General features: G+C 48.7%; 1 protein-coding gene across 2 annotated transcripts; it reads left to right on the top strand.

Moving 5' to 3' along the window:
- The first annotated feature begins 177 nt into the window (after window positions 1-177).
- MISP3 (MISP family member 3) lies at window positions 178-17,496 on the top strand. Of its 2 annotated transcripts, none has more exons than XM_035097105.2 (4): window positions 178-346; window positions 2,207-4,748; window positions 10,722-10,786; window positions 16,296-17,496. In XM_035097105.2, the coding sequence occupies exons 2-4, from the start codon at window positions 2,225-2,227 to the stop codon at window positions 16,389-16,391; spliced, it is 2,685 nt and encodes an 894-aa protein (XP_034952996.2). In that variant the 5' UTR covers window positions 178-346; window positions 2,207-2,224; the 3' UTR covers window positions 16,392-17,496. The 2 variants fall into 2 exon arrangements, with proteins under 2 accessions (XP_034952996.2, XP_034952995.2); XM_035097104.2 differs by having other exon boundaries at window positions 10,722-10,804.
- Window positions 17,497-19,321: the final 1,825 nt, after the last annotated feature.

The raw sequence follows: 19,321 nt of genomic DNA, 5'->3' as shown, positions 1-19,321 counted from the left end.
TACCTGTAACTAGCCACCAATAGGCTGAGATCCCTCCATGAATCTCTCTGTTCCTCAGAATGTCCCTTGCACATGGTTAATATTCAATGCCATTGCACAACGGCCTGTGCTTTTACCATGCATATTTTGGGGAGGAGTGGCCCCAGGGCTGTGCATTTTCTTGGCAACTCTTTTTGCAATTGTGCCGCGGCAGGGCTGTGTCCTCCCAGCAGATTAGCTTGGGGCGTGTAATTGGCTCAGTGGCTGAGCATAAAGCCCAGGGAGAGCACCTCCTGCTGGGACAGACTGCCAGGGGTCCAGGACTCCGGCCAGGCAGAATCCGGAGAGCGTGTGTGTCAGTTGGCAGGTAAGAGAATCCCTATGCCTCTGAGATACAGGGTGCGGGCATCACTCTGCAGGTTGGAAGAGGTCAATGGAAAGGGCAATCCTTAGGCAGGCAGTAAACCATTAGTTAATCCACTGGGTCATGAGAAGAGAGTGGAAAGAGATGCGGGTGGGGACTGATTATTAGGGGCTCATATGGTCAGACTCTGGAGCAGCAAGGGCTGCAATGTCCCAAGATTGAGCTCTCTGTCTCAGTGCTCTGCAGCCAGTCATTTGTGAGGCCAACATGACCCCAAGGCTGCCCCGGCCTGGCTCTCCTCTCTGAGCCAGGGGAGAATTTTCTATAATGACATCAGATATTGATTTTAGCGTAGTGCCTAAAATTTTAATTATAATCTTAAACTTTTCATTTTGAATTGTTAATATTTGTCCTTGTGAGCTGTGAATTGTGTTATATTATTTGTGGCTTGTACGAGTCCGCTGATTTGTTTTGTTGTGTTGTGTTTTATGATGGGCATAAAGCCGAATAAACATCTTTGAATCAGGGGAGACACGGCCCTTGGACAAGATCCAAACTGCCCTGGTCATTGTTGGACTGAGATAATTTGTTCCTTCACAGGGGTGGGATAAATAAATCCCATGCCCTTTAATGTTCTTGGAATATAGCTCCCGCTTTGCTTTTCATGAATGCACTCCCCCCCCCAAGGCAGATTGTTGTACAAAGCATTTCAGAGAGTGATCCTTCTTGTTCATATAATATCCATCCCAAAACAGCAGGGGAAGGGTTGGGGAAGATCTCTGGAAGCTGCATGTTTTGATTGATTGATTTATTACGGTTCTTGACCAGCACAGAAGCTGCATGTTAATATCCTTCATAGCTGTATTTCAGCTGCCTCTGCACTTTTTGTGTACTGGGCTCCCAATTTTTGTCTATTGGAAGAGGTACTTATTCCTGCCACCTGTTGATGGAGAAGGAATCGAATTCCCTGCTACCAGAAGCACTCACCTATATAAAAAGCAGGAGGGCTTTTTTCCCCCTCCAGCCAGGATTTTCAGATTCGTGTCCGAGCAGGTTTATTTCATCCTGGCATTTTCACTGGGAAACCTTTGCATTTTACCCCTGAATCAGAGCAAATGGCAATCCTTGGGGGACCCGGCTGCCATTTGCTCAAATTCAGTGGTCGGACGTGGGTTTCCCCGCTTGGACATGGATCTGGAAATCCTGGACTTGTGCCTAAAAACATGGCATGTGAGGGAAGGAGCATAGAAGACTGCAGGAAATCTTTGGCCCTACACTCCTGCCCACCCAGTTTGCCTTAATTGGGCAGCACCCTAGTCGCCTTCTCCACTGGCTCAGGGGTTAGCACAGGGGTCAGCAAACTTTTTCAGCAGGGGGTCGGTCCACTGTCCCTCAGACCTTGTGGGGGGGGGTGGACTTTATTTTGAAAAATACTAATGAACGGATTCCTATGCCACCCAAATAATGCATTTTAAATAAAAGGACACATTCTACTCATGTAAAAACATGCTGATTCCCGGACCGGCTGCGGGCCGGATTGAGAAGGCGATTGAGCCAGATCTGGCCCCCGGGCCTTAGGTAGCCTACCCATGGGTTAGCTCAGCAGGGGAGGAGGAGGAGGAGGAGGAGGAGGAGGAGGAGGAGGAGGAGGAGGAGGAGGAGGAGGAGGAAGAGGAGGTAAGGAAGCTGCATAGAAACCCAACTCCGGTGCCCCTTGGCACCCTTTGACTTCATTGCCAGGAGGGGGAGCCATCACCTCATTGTTTCTTGAGATCAGGCCATGGGTGTAGTGGGAAACAGCACAAAAGAGATGAATGCTTTTGTTCAAGGTTTCTGTTTTGTTTTGTTTTTTACACAAAAAAGAGCCACACACTGCCCTGGATGAGCACCGAAACTCTCCCACTGCCTCCCCCAGCTGCTGGGTTGTGCCTCAGAGAACAGGAGAACTCCGGGGTGGATGTATTCGGGGACATGGTGGAAAGTGGGACTATGGCTGGGAATGTTCCCATAGCCACCCCACCCGACGACTCCTTGGCCCCCTCGCTCGATGTTGCTGCTGGTTCCCTTGCCAAGGACAATGCGCTGCAGGAACCGTCCACCTCAGGACAGGAGGGCAAACATGTTGAGAGGGGGCCGCCATCTCCAGTCAAGCCTCCAGAGGGGACTGAAATGGCAGAGGCCTCAAAGTCACCAGGCCAAGGGCAGGATGACGGCTATTCCGCTAAACAGGACAAGACCGCAAGTCCCTCCCCGCAACTGAATTCTGAGGATGCCGCAAGCCTGTTGGCCCAAGGGGGACAGGGCAGCCAATCTGTGTGTTGTGACAAGATGCCGGGTGCCCCGTGTCCTACTGGGACCTTGGAACGGCTGGCGCAAGAGGAGGAGGCCAGTCTGAATCACTGCCTTGAGAAGAATGGAGCTGGGCCCACTGACTCCTTGAAACAGTTGGGACATGGCCAAGAAGAAAAAGGAACTCCTCTTCTTTATTGTGTGGAGACCTCAGGTGTTTCTTCGGAGCAACAGAAATTCGCCAGCACCTCAAATCAACTGGACGTATGGGAGGAGAGTGGCATTGTGGGTAGTCACAGCCAGGATCCTGCTTCAGAACCTCTAGAGGAACCTGAACTTGTCTGCTGCAGGGGAGACAGCCAAGTTGATTGCGCTGCATCCTCCCAGACTCCCAGCATCTCGCTTCCGGGGACCAATTCCCCAAAGCAGTCATGGGAGGGAGACTGTTTGGTCTTTCCCAACCACCACCCCAGCTCCGCTCTCTGTGCTGAGCACCAGGAGACGTTTGACACTGCCAGCGTCGATCGAGACATAAAACCAGGCTGCTCGGAAACTGTAGAGGCTGGCAAGGAGGAAAGCACGCCCAGGGAGCTGGACGATCAGTCCCAAGCTGCAGAGGAATATCCGGGTAACCTGAATTGGCAGTTATTTGGGGAGGGCTCGGTGGATCACTCCCAAACAACGGAGAAGCAAGATGCCCAAGACGCTGAACGCACCCCAGCTGGACTTTCGCTGGCATTGGTAGACGCTCAGCCAGATGCTGGCACCTATTGCCAGCAGAGGGCAGCAGGCGCAGATGGCGACACTCCCCTCCAGGCAGCGCCGAAGCAGTCTCCTGGGGCAACCGGTGACTCCTCTGGACCTGCCCACTGGGGCCTGGCTCCTGACTGTGGCAGGCAAGAGAGGGAAGGACTGGCTGCTGAGGAATCGAGCGGAACCGGCAACGACAGCCAAGCCCAGGGAGAGGCTGGAGCCAAGGCTGCGCTGGAATCTGAGAAGGGAGAGGAGGAGGCACCCAGCCGCGCTGGGCCTGGGGAAGCCACCTGCGTACCAGAGAGTGCAAAGGACCTAGCTGGTGCCAAAGATCCAGCCGGAGAATCACCTGGCTCGGAAAGCCCGACTGGCACAAGGAATCCAGCTGGTCCCCAAGACCAAGCTGGTACCATGGTGCTAGCTAGCGCTGAAGACCCACTTGGGGCCAGGGACAGAGCGGGCTCTCAAGATTTGGCCGGCACCGCATGCCCAGTTGCCGTTTCGGAGCACGCCACTTCCAGTCTGAAACCTGGAGACCAATCGCTCCTCGGTGCCAGGGACCCTGCCAGCACCGAAGACCTGGTTAGCCCGGCAGACCCAGTCTGTGCCACATCCACGCCCAGCAGGCCCCCTGGGACTGGCGGCATGGACTGGACGGGAAATGCCACGGAGCATACGGAGGCCCTGCCCGCTGCCCCCGAGACCCCAATCGAGCGAGAGATCCGTCTCCACCAGGAACGGGAAGAGCACCTGCGGCGGCAAAGGGGCCTGGCTAGCCCCTGGGGCACCCAGGAGTATGTGGAGGTGCGCATCAGGCCCATCCTGAACCAGAACCTGGGGCCCCCCATGCTGCCCAAGGAGAAGGAGCGCCAGTGGGCCGGCGTTCAAATGCAGAGGGAGATCCAGCGGGAATGTCAACGGGAAGAGGACCTGGTTCAGCTGGGGAAGGTCAGGGGGGCCTATGACCGCGGCACCCCGCAAGAGATGCAGGAGAAGTTGATGATTTTTGAACAGCATCCCAGCCCGGAACCTCCAGCCCCCAGGAAGATGCTGTGCAGCAGCCCCAGAGGGGCGAGGGGGCTCTCCTTTGCGGAGGCCAACAGCACCGCCAACATGGTCATCGTGGACTCTGGCGCTCTGCTGCGAGCCCAACGGCCGCTGCCCGAGAGAACCCCTGCATCGGCCAACCCCTTCTTCTGCTTGCGTGCCAAAAGTCCCCAGTCTCTGCTGGAGCAGGAGGTCCAAGAAGCTCAGGAACGAGAGCGGGAGCTGCAGAGGCAAAGGCACAACCTGTATGGCTCAGCGTTGCCCTGCCAGGCAGCAGAGGCCTCAGCTCAGGATGAGGAGATCCCCAGCCAGCCAGGTAAGGGAGCAAGGTGTGATGAGCAAGTGGGGGGGGAAGAGGGAGAATGGGGAGAATGGGGGGGGTCATCCGCTGGGGCTGAAGGGCCGTTGGTTCAGGACTGGGAAAAGGAAGCGCTCCTTCGCACAACACGTAATTAACTCATGGGCTTTGTTTCCCATAAGATATATTCGTAGCCATTGGATTAAAGGTAAAGGGACCCCTGACCATTAGGTCCAGTCGTGACCAACTCTGGGGTTGCGCGCTCATCTCGCATTATTGGCCGAGGGAGCCGGCGTATAGCTTCCAGGTCATGTGGCCAGCATGACAAAGCCGCTTCTGGCAAACCAGAGCAGCACACGGAAACGCCGTTTACCTTCCCGCTGTAGCGGTTCCTATTTATCTACTTGCATTTTGACCTGCTTTCGAACTGCTAGGTTGGCAGGAGCTGGGACCGAGCAACGGGAGCTCACCCCGTCGCAGGGATTTGAACCGCCGACCTTCTGATCAGCAAGCCCTAGGCTCAGTGGTTTAGCCCACAGCGCCACCTGGCTCCCTAGCCATTGGATTAGTTGGCCTTAAAATGAAACAGGCAAACACATGGAGCCTCCAGTTTCAGAGGCAGCGCACTGCAGAACACCAGTTGCAAGGTTTCAGACCACAGGGAAGGGCTGTTGCTGTAATGGCCTCCTTGCTGGACTTCCCAGAGGCATCTTACTGGTCATTGTTGGAAACAGAACGCTGGGCTAGAGGAAGCCTCTTGGTTACTTTTACATACTTGTGATAGCTAAGTGGGATTCTTACATTCAGATTTGGCATTGTATTCAGAGTCAAATCTTAACATAGAATTCCTACTTGGCTATCCTGAGTCCCTGTCAAGGGAAAAGGCAGCGTATGAATAAATATATAATGGTATTGGTACAGTAAGTACATAAAAGGGACCAACTCTTGTATTCAGTTACATATTTACTGCATATGCATCTCATTGTTCTGCCAAGGAGCCCAAGGCAGAGTTCTCCCCATTCTATGTTATCCTTACAAGCAGCTGAGGCTGAGAGACGGCGACTGGCACAAGGATGCCAAGTGAGCTGAAAGGCTCTAACCACTGCACCATGCTGCTGGGACAAGCGGCAGGATGGCTGCCTTTTCATGCCCTGCTTGTGGGCTTCAGAAAAGCACCTTTGCTGGCCGCTGTCAGAACCAGGCGGTTCGATTAGGTCAGGCATGTCAAACTTGCGGCCCTCCAGATGTTCTGGACTACAATTCCCATCTTCCCCAACCACTGGTCCTGCTAGCTAGGGATCATGGGAGTTGTAGGCCAAAACATCTGGAGGGCCACAAGTTTGACATGCCTGGATTAGGTGGACCTTTGGTGAAGTCCACCAGAGTTCTTCTTACGATCGGTGGTTTTAGGAGTAGCTCTGTAGAAGAATGCTATGGTATGGGATCTTAAAAGACTGGCTCCTTTATTGTGTGGCATCGGTTTTCACAAGCAAGGCGGGTTTTCTTTTTCCTGTCTGGTGGCAAAAGGTGAACTAAGAAAGCTGTGTGCAGACAAATGCAGGGCTTGAGGAAACAACAGAAGCTGTTGCTTGGAGCAGTAATATTTCTAGAGTGAAACATATGGTCTAGAAACTTGCTGTTTGCTTTTTAAAGCTGGTGTTTTTGGTTTTCTAGTAACATGTCTTGCCACAGAACTCCCACAAAAGTCCTGTTTTGTAGGACAGAGCTTTCCAAACTGTGTTGCGACACGCTAGTGTGTCGGCTGCAGTGTGCAGGTGTGTCGTTTGAACACGCCCCACGCTCCTCCCAGGGCTGGAGAGGGGTTAGTTTAAGCTCCGGTTTGCTAGTAAAACTGAATTACTGTGTCGCGAAATGATACATGTCTAAAAAATGCGTCGCCAACACGAAAAGTTTGGAAAGCTCTGCCGTAGGGAATAAATATCACTTCCAAGGACCAGCTCCAGCATTAGGCAGAGTGAAGCAGCGGACTCAGGCAACTAATGTTGAGTATCAAGAAAAGGCGGGCAATGGTTATTTAATTTTATTGTAACAGGTAGGTAGCCGTGTTGGTCTGGATCGAAGTAAAATAAAAAAATTCCTTCAGTAGCACCTTAAAGACCAACTAAGTTTTTATTTTGGTATGAGCTTTCGTGTGCATGCACACTTCTTCAGAACTTAATTTTATTGTAGTTTTACTGCTAGGGAGGAGGAGAGGCACTTGTGGTGTTTTCTGCCTCAGGTGCCAAAATAACTGGACTCCCCTCCCTGTCCTCCACCATATCACATAGACCTTGACTGGGGGGGGGGGGCGGGTCACCATTTGCAGCTCCACCTCAGGCAAAAAAATGCCTTAGTCCAGCATTCTTGCTTGCAAAATCATTAAGATCATGAGAACCGCCACCCTTTCAGATCACACCTGCACGATCCTTCTGACTCACATCCTGGCTCCATAGCAGCAGGACCCAACAATCAAAGGAACGTGGCATCTAACACGACATTTAGCATTTCCATTGAATCCGGGAGCTCTTACAGCCCTGACCTCTGCCGTGATTTACAAGCTGAAGTGCTGGAACTTTCCAATCAATCCCTATCAGCTCACTGGGTAACCTTGAGTTTTTTGCTTTGTACTCCGGTTCATAAAGTGAGCAAATCAGATAGTAAAAAATAAATGAATTCATTTTTTACTTTTACTTTTACTTTTATTTATTCAGTTTATATACCACCCATTATCCAAAGATCTCAGGGCGGTGTACAACATTAGAAAAGCATTGCAAAACTGCAGTGATTAAAAACACAAGAAAAATACAGTAAAAAGCAGACTGACAGACAGCCTAATAGTAAAATAATAGTAAGACCGGTCCTCTCCTCCACATTTTAACAGGGCATAGATTATTTAATAGCCTTAGGCTTGAGTAAAGAGGAATGGTTTTGCCTGGCATCTAAAAAACATGTAATGATGGCGCCAGGCGAGGCTCTCTGGGGAGAGCATTCCACAATTGGGGAGCCACCTCAGAAAAGGTCCATCCATTCTCTTGTTGACACCCTCCAAACCTCTGGGGTAGGGGAGACATACAGAAGGGCCTCAGAAATACACAGAAAGCAGTGTATGAATCTTTCGGTCTCATAGGACGCCCAGTTTCTCACGTCCGACTAGGCTACTCAGGCTGCTTAAGGCCTGACACAACCTGTTCTTGAATGAAGAGAAAAAGAGACTGAGCGTGTGCTCTGTTGTCATCACGGGCAGGGACGTAGGTGTCACAGAACTCTGCGCCTGGATTTTGGACCATATTTCCCACTTGCCTTTGCACACATTTCTCTCCCTAAGGGGCATCTTTCTCCAACCTGGCACCCTCCAAATGCTTTGGACTTCAACTCTCATCAAGCCCATCCATAAGGGAGTTGCAGTCCAAAACATTTGCAGGGCAATGGGGTGGGACAGGGCTGGTAGAGAAAGTGGTCCAGTGTCATTCTTCATATCTGCATGCCCAGGCCACCCAGTGTTTGAATATACCGTAAGAACCTTCCTGGAAGGGCAAGTTCTTCTGCTAAGGTAGCCTGCCTGAAGAAGCAGATTTTTCTGGCACCATTCAAGGACAAAACATTGTCAAGTACTCAATTAGAAGACATCTGAAGGCAGCCCTGTTTAGGGAAGTTTTTAATGTTTGAAATTTCATTCTGTTTTATGTTCTGTTGGGAGCCGCCCAGAGTGGCTGGGGAAACCCAGCCAGGTGGGTGGGCTATAAATAAATTGTTGTTGTTGTTGTTGTTGTTGTTGTTGTTCTTATTCTTATTATTATTTACTGTGACATGTTTATTGCCATGGAGGGTACACTATCTGGAGCCTCTGCACCAAGGCCCCAAATAAGTCGGACCCTTTCTGCCTTTTTGGGTTAGGAGACACTTGGCTAAAGGCTTGTGGTGTGAGCTGTAGCTGACCTACAGAAGTTATCTGAAGAAGTGTGCATGCACACGAAAGCTCAAACTTAGTTGGTCTCTAAGGTGCTACTGGAAGGATTTTTTAATTTTGTTTTAGCCATTTCCTTGCCTCCTTGTTAGCTTAGCACCTGAGCCAATGTGTTGTAATGAGGGATGTGGGTGGCGCTGTGGTGTAAACCACTGAGCCTCTTGGGCTTGCTGATCAGAAGGTTGGCGGTTCGAATCCGCACAACGGGGTGAGCTCCCATTGCTCTGTCCCAGCTCCTGCCAACCTAGCAGTTCGAAACCACGCCAGTGCAAGTAGATAAATAGGTACCACTCCGGCGGGAAGGTAAACGGTGTTTCCGTGTGCTCTGGTTTCCGTCACAGTGTCCCGTTGCGCCAGAAGCAGCTTAGTCATGCTGGGCACATGACCTGAAAAGCTGTCTGTGGACAAATGCCGGCTCCCTCGGCCTGAAAGAGAGATGAGTGCCGCAACCCCATAGCTGCCTTTGACTGGACTTAACCGCCCAGGGGTGTTTTACCTTTTAGCTTTTCACCTTAATGATCAGAGCATTGGACTATGAGTCAGTTCGAATCCCTGCTCAGCTGGGGTGACCCTAGGCCAGTCACTGTATCCTACTGTGTCATTCTATTTGCCCAAGGACTTCTGTTTGCACAGCAGAACTGCTGCTCCCTCTCCTCTCCCTGCGTCCTCTGGGTTCCCCACCCAAGATTTTCTTTGCGCAGGGCAGGGGGGCTGTTGCAGAGAGAGGAGCTCCAGGAGAAAGAGAAATGGGGTGGTGTTTGTTGGTATGCACTCTGCCTTGAGCTCCTTGGGAGGAAACAGAATGATATGGATGGATTAAATAAACAAATTAGGGTCCCAGCTGCACCATGAGAACCTGGCACCCAGCAGAACCGGAATGTGTACCCAGTGGGCGGTAATAGTTTTCCTAGGCTGCTGTAGCAAACACAAGGATGGTTGAATTTTAACAGAGGCAAGACTGAAAGGGAAACCTCCCTGGCATCAGCAGGTGTAACCAGGGACAAGGAAATGTTACCAGAGGGACACAAAGGTTATAAAACGGAAACTGGGAGAAACTGCTTTGTGTGGCAATGTCCCTCCCTCCCCAGGAAATAAGACGCAAGACACAGTGAATTAAATTTAAGTGGGCAAAAAGGCCACAACTTTATTGGTTGCGAATGTTGAGCGGTATTGGTTTAGGCATTGGACCCTAACCGGCTATATCCGACTGTAACACGTGTTACAGTCTGGGAGAAATTAACCACCAGAAAGGAGCCCAGTGATATGTATCTACTGAGACACCTCCTGTGGCCACCGTTGGGGGGTGCCATCAGGCCCTGACCTCCGTAGGCCCAGGACAAAGCTACCGCCCCCAGAACCCCTTTAACGGGATTAAATCTCCAATTTCGGGCAGAGGATGACACAATCTGCCCCCCTTCTTTATTTATGCAAATTTCCAATGCCTAACCGCCAAACCAAGTTGTGACGAATTGCTATGAGGTAGGCGAAAAAACCAGTTTGGCTAGTCCAAGTGGAAAAAGTCCTACCAGGCCCCCCAGCCAACCAAGGCGACCAACCACAGTCCATAGCAGCGTCGGCCTAACCTGCCTAGCCTAAAGGGTGGGTGATCCGTTCGTTCGCTGGATGCCAGGGCAAAGAGGCTTAATTTAAAAAGAGGTCAAGCCCCGCCTCCTGGCTGACCATATTGGTCGGCTGGGTATGACGGAGGCAGGAACACCCATCCCGCAAAGGGGGCTGAGCTCTCAGCCCCCATCGCGAGAATCCGGTCAGGCCATGCCCACAACACCACCTCCGTGTGATGCGGAAGTGGTTTTCCTGACAGGGATGTGGAAAGAAGGTTCTCTCTCTCTCCAGTTCCCCATCTTCAGGGCCTAAATGGAAAGCCCTTCCCTAAGGCCATAGGTGTGGGTGGGTCAGTCCCTGTTGAGAGAATTGCACTTTGGGAAATGCATTTGGCCAGAAGCACTCTTATTACTGACCGTTAGCCCTGTGTCACCGTTGAGACCTGTCCTTTGTCTCCTTCTCAGAGAGACCTTCCTGCAAGAAGCTGGATGTCACCTGGCCCCCTCCGAGCCCTCCGGAGACCTCTCAGGTGAATGGCCTCCATCAGGTAACAAACACAGGGGAGGAGCACTGCCCTTATCACACGAGACACCTGTGGTAGAGAGCTGCCATCTTACAAGGAAGGAGTTGGAGTAAAAATACCCTGCGATGCACAACTCTAAATCTCACTTGAAGCGTAAGCAGGAACTACCAAATATGCCTCAAGGGACTAGCAGGCATATATTGGTCTGATATTAGTTCACATCATGATTGCAAACATGCAATCCATGTTCAAATGGACGGCCTTATTATAACAATGGCCACACAACTGCTGACCTGCCTGGATCCACAGTTGCTCTCCAACCTGTGAATGAAACCCAGCCATCCAACAGATATATATATATTTTAAAAAAAATTAAATTAATTTTCCATTTAAACATATATAATCACATCGTTATTATCCACTTTACTTCTTTGGCTCTTTAGAGCCTGTCAACTTCCTTCCCTCCCACCTCTTGGCTTTCAAAACTAACCTTTTTACACAGCATTTTATATATTTTCCAGTGCTAATATACCGTATTTTTCTGTGTATAATACTAGGTTTCCCCCCCTAAAAAATACAGTGGTACCTCTACTTACGAATAACTCTACTTACAAATGTTTCTACTTACGAATGGAGCTCCGTCCGCCATCTTGGATGAGGTTTAGATAGGATTTTTTCTACTTACGAATTTTTAGATAGGGTTGCTTCTACTTACAATTTTTTTCTCCCAATGCATTCCTATGGGATTCGACTTACAATTTTTTTCAACTTACAAATGTGTGTTCAGAACGCATTAAATTCTTAAGTATTTAAATAAATATACAGTGGTACCTCAGGTTGAGTACTCAATCCGTTCCAGGGTGCCGTTTGCACCCCAAAAAGTACTCAACCTGAGTACTCAACCTGAGCGGCAATAGCCGAGTACACAACCTGAAAATACGCAACCCACAGCGTACTCAACCCGAGGTATGACTGTAGAAAGGTAAGAAATTTCTCATTACAAGTCTTCAAATAACCCTACTAGTGTTGTTAATTGCTTACAATGATCTTTCAAATCTATATACAGTATATAAAAATGTAAAAAGGGCATGTGGGTTATTATCCACTTTTATCTGAAACTGCTTCACCAATAGCGTTCAAATTTTGACACAACATCCCAAGCGAATGTCCGAAGGTTCTTATAAAGTTTGCTAAAACAGATGTCACACCTGTGCAACATAAAACCCGTTTTTCAGAACACACCAAACAGATAAAAGTGCATGCTGGGAAATAGAATGGAGAAGTAGCGTCTCCATTGGCTGCAGACAATCGGTGACATCACAACATTCCACAGCAACCAACTGAAAACAGGCCTTTACAGACTTTACAGGCCTATACAGACTAGGCCTTTACAGACTAGGCCGAATGGAGGTACTGACTCGCCTGGATGGGGGGTGGGGGGAAGAGGGAGTTGGGGGATTCACAGGGATGAGCCGGGGGGGGGGGAGGAGGAACAGAATAGGTCATGGTTGGGACAGGGTGGGGGCAGTCACAGGGATTAGCCACTGCAACGCGTGGCAGGGCCAGCTAGTATTGTATAAATTTACTCCAGGCCTTTTGGAACACTTGATCGCACTTGTTTCAGATTTTTCTTCGCCAGTTCCGCAAAGTCCATCATTTTCATCTGCCACTCTTCTATCGTTGGTACTTCTTGTTGTTTCCATTTTTGGGCTAAAAGGGTTCTTGCCGCTGTTGTTGCATACATGAACAGTCTTTTGTCCTTTTTTTTTTAATCTCTTCACCTACTATACCCAGTAAAAAGGCTTCTGGTTTTTTAACAAAAGTGTTTTTAAACATTTTCTTTAACTCAGAGAGCCTTTACCTCTTTACAAGTCCACCACATATGGTAGAAGATACCTTCCTTTTTTTTACATTTCCAACACTCGTTATATCTTGTCCTATACATGTTAGCAAGTTTCCATCAACAGACAGAATTCTATCCCACATACATTAACACAATGCATTTCTCCTGAAAGGCCAACACAAGACCTGTGATTAACTTTAAAAGTCAACAACAACAACAACAACAACAACAACAACAACAACAACAACAACAACACTTGTTTAGAAGATCCTAGTTTAGGGTCTCACCTGCTAACTGATGCTCTAAGAAAAATGACGTAAGGTACAGATGGGAGTTTCCAGAAGGAATCTCCTTTACATATAAAAAGGAAAAGTTTAGATTTAGAGACCCAGTAGAAGCTGATAAATTCTGGAGGAGATATGACAAAGAACTAGGAGAAGTTGAATCATTACCTGAGGGAGGAGTAGGAGGGCAGGAGCAAAAAATAGCAGATAATAGCACAGAAGAAGAGGAAGGGAATAAAAAGAAAAAGAAAAAGGGTAAAAAAGAAAAGACAAGACTTTAATAAATAAATTAAACATGGCTGATTTGAGGATGTCAAACTGGAATGTAGATGGACTAAATAATAAAACAAAAAGGAATAGAATTGAACATGTAATATTAAAAGAGAATCTAGATATAATTTGTTTACAAGAAACCCATGTGGCTAAAAGACACAGGAGAATATTGATGAATAAAAGGATTGGAATGGAATTTATAACCTCAGATAAAACTAAAAGATCCTACTTTAGGGTCTCACCTGCTACACTCACCATTCCTTATTGCCCTTAGCTCCTCTTTCTGTTAGGAACAGAGGACGCTCTCTTATATGAAGTCACACTGTGACTGCTCAGTAGTGCCTACAGACTAACTGGCTGTGACTCTCCAGAGTTTTAGACCAAAGCCTCACTCAGCCCTGGAGTGGAGGAGCTAAACTTTCAGTATGCAAACCATGTGCTATTATCTCTCTCTCTCTCTCTCTCTCACACACACACACACACACACACACCCCACTGTGGGATACCCCTCACCCTTTTGTTTTTTGTTTTTGTCTCTTTTGCTGTTAACATTTCAACAGCAAATTCCTTCAAGGAGACACTTGTCTGCGTAGTGGGTGCTCGTCGACAAAACTATACACGTTATTTTTACATAACAGCAAGGTCTAGAATCCTATTCGTTCATTATTTGCTGCTAGTAACTTGTGGTTAGTGACTGCCGTAACCCGGACTGCAATCTTATACACACTCTTCAGGCTGCATAATACATTACCAGCTTAAAATGTATCTAGGTCGTTCTTTTTCTCAATTGGGATTGAAGCTGGTTTTGCAGAAAGCGCATCAAAATGCAACGTTTCCTAAGAAACAACAGGATAGACACAGGGCAGGTATGGATTTTGACTTACATGTGTATACGCTGCTTCTCAAGCCCTGGATGCAGAGTAAATGGAACTGGGAACAAATTCCATTGAACTAAGAGCCAAACTAGACAATACCGTATGTTAGCTATGGCTGTGTACACACTTTTCTGTTTATTCTGCATCAAGTGCACTCTTACGCTCATTTGAGAATCTGTGTACACACAACATTAGCCACAAGCTATATCTATCCTGCTGTTTGTTATGAAATACTGCATTTTGATGTGTCCCGCCCCCCCCCACAAACCAGCTTCGATCTGAATTGAGGAAAAGAATGACCTTGCTGTGTTTTAAGTCAGTAATGTGCATAGGCGGGCGGAGCAGCTGCCCCCCTAAATCAAGTAAATAAATAAAAAAACTAACTGACCAATTGCGTCACAACTCACTCTGTTCTGCCCCCCCCATCCTGTTCCAATTCACCACTGGATTATGGATTTCCCTGGCAGAAAGTGAGGAGATGAAGGGAAGTGTGGATGAACCTCCAGGAACTGCAAAAGCACAACTCCTTCCTTTTTTCAATTAGGCTTGCAGAGAAAAGCTTGGGGGGGGGCGGTTGTGCTCCATTGGCCAGGTCCCCTCGATTTGTGTTGTGCTTTAATGGCACACGCACACAAATAATCCAGTGGAAACGAGTATTGGTTATCTTTCCTTTGCCTATCTCACTTTCATAAAACACACACAAGACAAGCACACACTTCAATAGGTTCATTGTAATGCATTAAAATTTTGTTTCCTTTGCTGCTGATAAATAGGGGTTGGCAAGCCCGTTGAGCATAGCAGCGCTGAGCCGGCCGTTCCTCATTTCACATGGCTGCAAAATGCTGGCAGCACAGGAGGCAGGAAAACTTTGTATCTTTTGCCTGCTTCTTGATATGGTAAAAGCCAGGCTGTTTTGTTTCTGAAACCTTAAGGCCCGAGGGGGCCTTCTGCACAGTGCCAGCGAGACCCCTTCCACACTCACAGGAGGGGAGGGGGCATGAAAATCACTTCTCAGGTGACATCCCCATCCCCAGCTCAGCACTCCACCTGCTTTGCCTGCAGGCGGGCTTGCTACCGGTAGGTGCTGTTGGAACGGCGGCTAGCAAGCCTGCTGTTGCAGGGGACGTGGTGGGAACTGCGCACCGAAAGGAGCCCTTTTGGGCGCTGCTCCTGCTGTCCCCCCCCCCGCAAGCCTGCTGTTGCGAGGGGACGTGGCGGGAACAGCGCACGGCGGAGGATACAGTCGACCGCCCCATGCAAGTGCGATGGAGGAGGGGCAGCGGCAGAGCTAGGCTGCTTCAGCAGCAGCGCCTCACTCACCGCCTCGAACATGAGCAGCGCGCAGGGCTGCTGGGTGCCCCAGCCCAGCGCCCCTGATGGGGAGGTGCCTTGGCGCACCGCGCCACTAAGCCAACTGGAAAGGAAGGCCCTGTGCAGAAAGAATCTGCCAAGATTTCCAGCAGGGGAGAGAAATGGGTCCTTGGAGCAGCTTCCAGGAGCCCCATCCAGCCCAAAGGAGGTGCATTCCTCCTGTCTAGGCAACCTTGCCTGCTTCTCAGATTTTTTTGGGGGGCGGGGGGAGGGAACCAATACAGCAGCTTTTACTCCAGTTTTCATAAACAGGAGGCCTGATATCATTTGGATTTCCTGCATCAGGCACTGAAATGTTTTAGACATCAGTCAGGCTGCAATCCTAAACTCAAGTAGTAGGGAGTAAACCCTACTTACTTCAAAGGAAGCATGCATAGGATTGCAGCATCCATGCTTGCAAATTCGTCCTAGCACAAACCACAACGTATTGTTCCATCTTAAAATTTAGCTAGCTAATTGTGATTTGTTAGTGCTTTTTCTTTCTTTTTTAAAAGGGGCAACCATCACCACCAAATGCAGGAAGAAGTTTTAATTTTCAGCAGAAGAATGGGGTGGGTGAATTAAGAATTATTTTAGGTGCGGAGCCCTGCTCCCTAAGTCCTTGAGTGTAATAATTGGGCTCCGTGGAACTGCCCAACAGCAGGGCATGGGGCAAAGCTTTTCCTACTGAAGCAAGTGTTTCTTTGCAGAGAAATTGGGTATTCTGTCTTTTCTGTTCAGAAACAGCCGCACACACCCAGAGCCTCAAGTCCTTTATCACTAAGCAGAGAAAGCTCTCTGCCCCAGCCTTCTGCCTGCATGTTTCCTCACTTCCCAGGGACTCTTGCTCACTTTCCCCACTTTCTCTCTCCCCTCATTTAACCCCACAGCCGGAGAGAAGCCCTCGAATCCTCCGCCGACAGAGGAGTGCCTTAATCCAGCGCTGGGAGTCGGGAGCTGTTGGCAACCAGGACAGTGAAGATTAGGGGGCTGCCTCGGCAAGAAAAGCCGCTGGGTTGCATCTCCAGTGCAAAAGACACAAGGGCTCCCCTGTGCCTCCCCCAACCTTGCACAAAACATAACTCACGGGGCGCATGTTGAGTGCACCTCTGGAGCCGACCGTGTGTTCTCTCCACTCCACCTTTTGATTTGTCAAAAAAAGTCCAAAAGCATGTCTGCACAACCAGTTTGATCCACAAGGCAGAAATAGCATTTATAACCGGCTGCCTTCTTCCCAATTTTATCCTGGAACAAAGAGGAGAACGATTTAAGGGATGGGCTCCAAAGCATTACTATTCATTTTAGTTTCTTTTTTTTAATGTAGGTAACACCTGCTTGGACACTGATTTCTCAACCCAAGGGCTTTCCAAACACAGGTTTCCCCTACATTTGGTCTGCTTTGGGCAACCCCACACAGAAGTGTACGGGTGGATCCATGGAGGGGGATGCACAGGAGCAGCTACACCTAAGTGTATGTGTAGGAGCTGTCCCATGCCGGCAGCATCTTTTCCTGTTGAGGTCCGGTCGTTTATGGGGAAGGGCCATAGCACCATAGTAGCAGAGCACCTGCCTTGCAAGGAGAAAGTCCTAGGTTTAATCCCAGGCAGGGCTGGGAGAGATTCCTGCCTGAAACCCTGGGGAGGTGCTGCCAGTCAGTGTAGACAATTCTGAACTAGATGGAACACGGGTCTGACTAGGTGAGGAAGATTCCTACATTCCTATGTTTAACTGGTTGCGGAGGGCCAATAATCTGGGCAGACTTGCGCCTCTGGGCATCTATCTCAGGCGACTTGCGACCGCTCCCCCAGGACTTCTTTCATTCTCAGATTTGACCAAGTCACATGTGGGTTTTGTCCCTGGGTATTCACACTTGTGTACAAACAAGTATTGTAGGAACCAGCGCACAGGCAGTTGCTGCTGCTGCTACTACTACTGAGATGAAAGATGGCAAATTTTTACCCTGGGGTAGTATGCTTTGCCACTGACACTCCTTTTCATTCAGCAAAATAAGAATCAAACAAGAATCTTTCAATGAAAAGAGCTCCTTGATTTTGTCTACGCCAGCAAGAATTAAAAGTAAATCAAACGGGAGTGACTCCAGATTGTTGCCTTTTGTAAATGTTACGAGAACATTGACCTTCAACAAATGGAGAGGGGAAAGACCCTTAGCACCTTTGAGGGGAAGCCCTGCCTCAGTTCCCCTCACTGATAAAAGAAAAAAACAAAACACCAATGGGGACAAGCTGGTTGCAAGCAGGGTAGTAAAAGCCACCGCGGGAATTTCTCAAAGAAGAGCAGGAAAATTGCTAGAAAGGTATCACAAGGAGAAAGTCTGAAAACCTATGAACAACAAAGCGCAGAGAGCCTTTGGGAAGCCGAAAATTCAGCCATGCCTTACTATCAGATACGTTTGCTTGTTACTAGCGGATAATTTATAACTGGGGGGTGGGGGTGGGGGGTGGATACTGTTAATGGCTTGTCCATATAATGAAAGACACAGAGTGGTATTAAATAACCCTGCTGATAATTCTGACTCATCTACTGCAGTGCCATGGCAGACCTGTGCTAGGATCAAACTACATGTTACCTTAAGCCTGCTTTTTAAACAGCGTGCCCATCAAACCCAAAACAGCATGATTCCAACTGCAGGGAGAGGGGGTTAACCCCTTCACCCCAAAGCTGTTTTACCACCACAAATGCCTCTCAGCTGCTCTTTCCCTCCCCAAGGATCTATTTCCAGTGGGGAAATGGTAGGGGGAGGAAAGTGTTGCCCCCTCCACAGTTTCCAATCCATTTTTAACGAAAATGTTAACCGGGCATTGTTAAGCATGTTTTGTTTTTGTTTTAAAGTGTTTAACTTCTTGCAATTGAACCAGCTGCCTAGCCTTGGGCTTGCCGCTGTGGCGTAATGAGAACTGCTACAGGTTATAGTACGATGATGGGCTGTTGCTCAGCTGTTCTGACGTCTGGAAGTCTGAGCCTTGGGTGAGACTACTGACTGCCATGGGAAAGCATTTGAACCCTCTTGGCTACTTGGGGTCTAAATGAAAGGGGTTGAGATGTCTCCATGCCATGGCCTTTTTGAAAAGATACTTCACAGATACAAATTATCTGAAGGACCTTGGAGCCATTCAGCAGAAACAAACATTGCTTGTTGCTTTGATAGGAGACTATTGCAAAATCTCAAAGAATAGCCTCCTCCTCTTCTCTTTGGACTTCAAGCCATCTGACAACTATTTCCTGTCCTTGAGAGAAGAACAGGCTGCCTGCTTATGTTTCACCCCACAGAGGAAAATGCATCAATCCCCCACCAAGATGCAAATTTGCATACAAGTTGCATATGGTGATTTATAGATGGATGGATAATTGCCACAATATGACTAGAATGCAACGCATCTCACCATAGTGATTAAGATGCTTAACTAGCTGTAATTTAGAGGGACCAATTTGCAACCAGATTCCTTTCTGTAAGCAACGGAATTTCAGGGCATTTGTGTGGCATTTAGCGCGCTGTAAAATATAAATGCAGGGAGGGCTATCGGGCTTGGCTGTCTTAAATTAATGTGGGCATTTTATGCACCATAAATTAAAATACAAGAACAGGAGAGGAGCTGGAGCCAGGTGGCTTGGCTGTTTCGTCCCTGGCTGCCTCGACCACGTCATTCTCCTTTGCCTTCTGTTTTGTGGCAACAGAAGGGAAAATACGTCGATATGAGTAGCTTAGGAAGGCAGAAGAGGCTTCTTGTTTCACTAGTCTGGAGTGGGGTGCAAGGCTCAGGTTGCCTCTGCTATTTTCCTGGTCTGACCAGTCAAACCACATTCTGGTAGGTATCAAAAGGAGCTATACATTTCAGACCTGGCTTAGCAGAAAGTGCCACCCCAGGATACCCATGACCCACGCAGTTCTTCCACGGTG

This window comes from Zootoca vivipara, chromosome 16 (assembly GCF_963506605.1).
Source record: "Zootoca vivipara chromosome 16, rZooViv1.1, whole genome shotgun sequence".
NCBI lineage: Eukaryota > Metazoa > Chordata > Lepidosauria > Squamata > Lacertidae > Zootoca > Zootoca vivipara.
This window is presented reverse-complemented; position numbering and strand designations above follow the sequence as displayed.

What these genes read in the sequence shown, in the direction of transcription:
- MISP3 (XM_035097104.2), top strand. Translation starts at nt 2,225, where the DNA reads ATGAGCACCGAAACTCTCCCACTGCCTCCCCCAGCTGCTGGGTTGTGC. An exon ending in GGAGATCCCCAGCCAGCCAG is followed by an intron (nt 4,749 to 10,721) that starts GTAAGGGAGCAA and finishes TCTCCTTCTCAG; the next exon opens with AGAGACCTTCCTGCAAGAAG. An exon ending in AGGTGAATGGCCTCCATCAG is followed by an intron (nt 10,805 to 16,295) that starts GTAACAAACACA and finishes TTAACCCCACAG; the next exon opens with CCGGAGAGAAGCCCTCGAAT.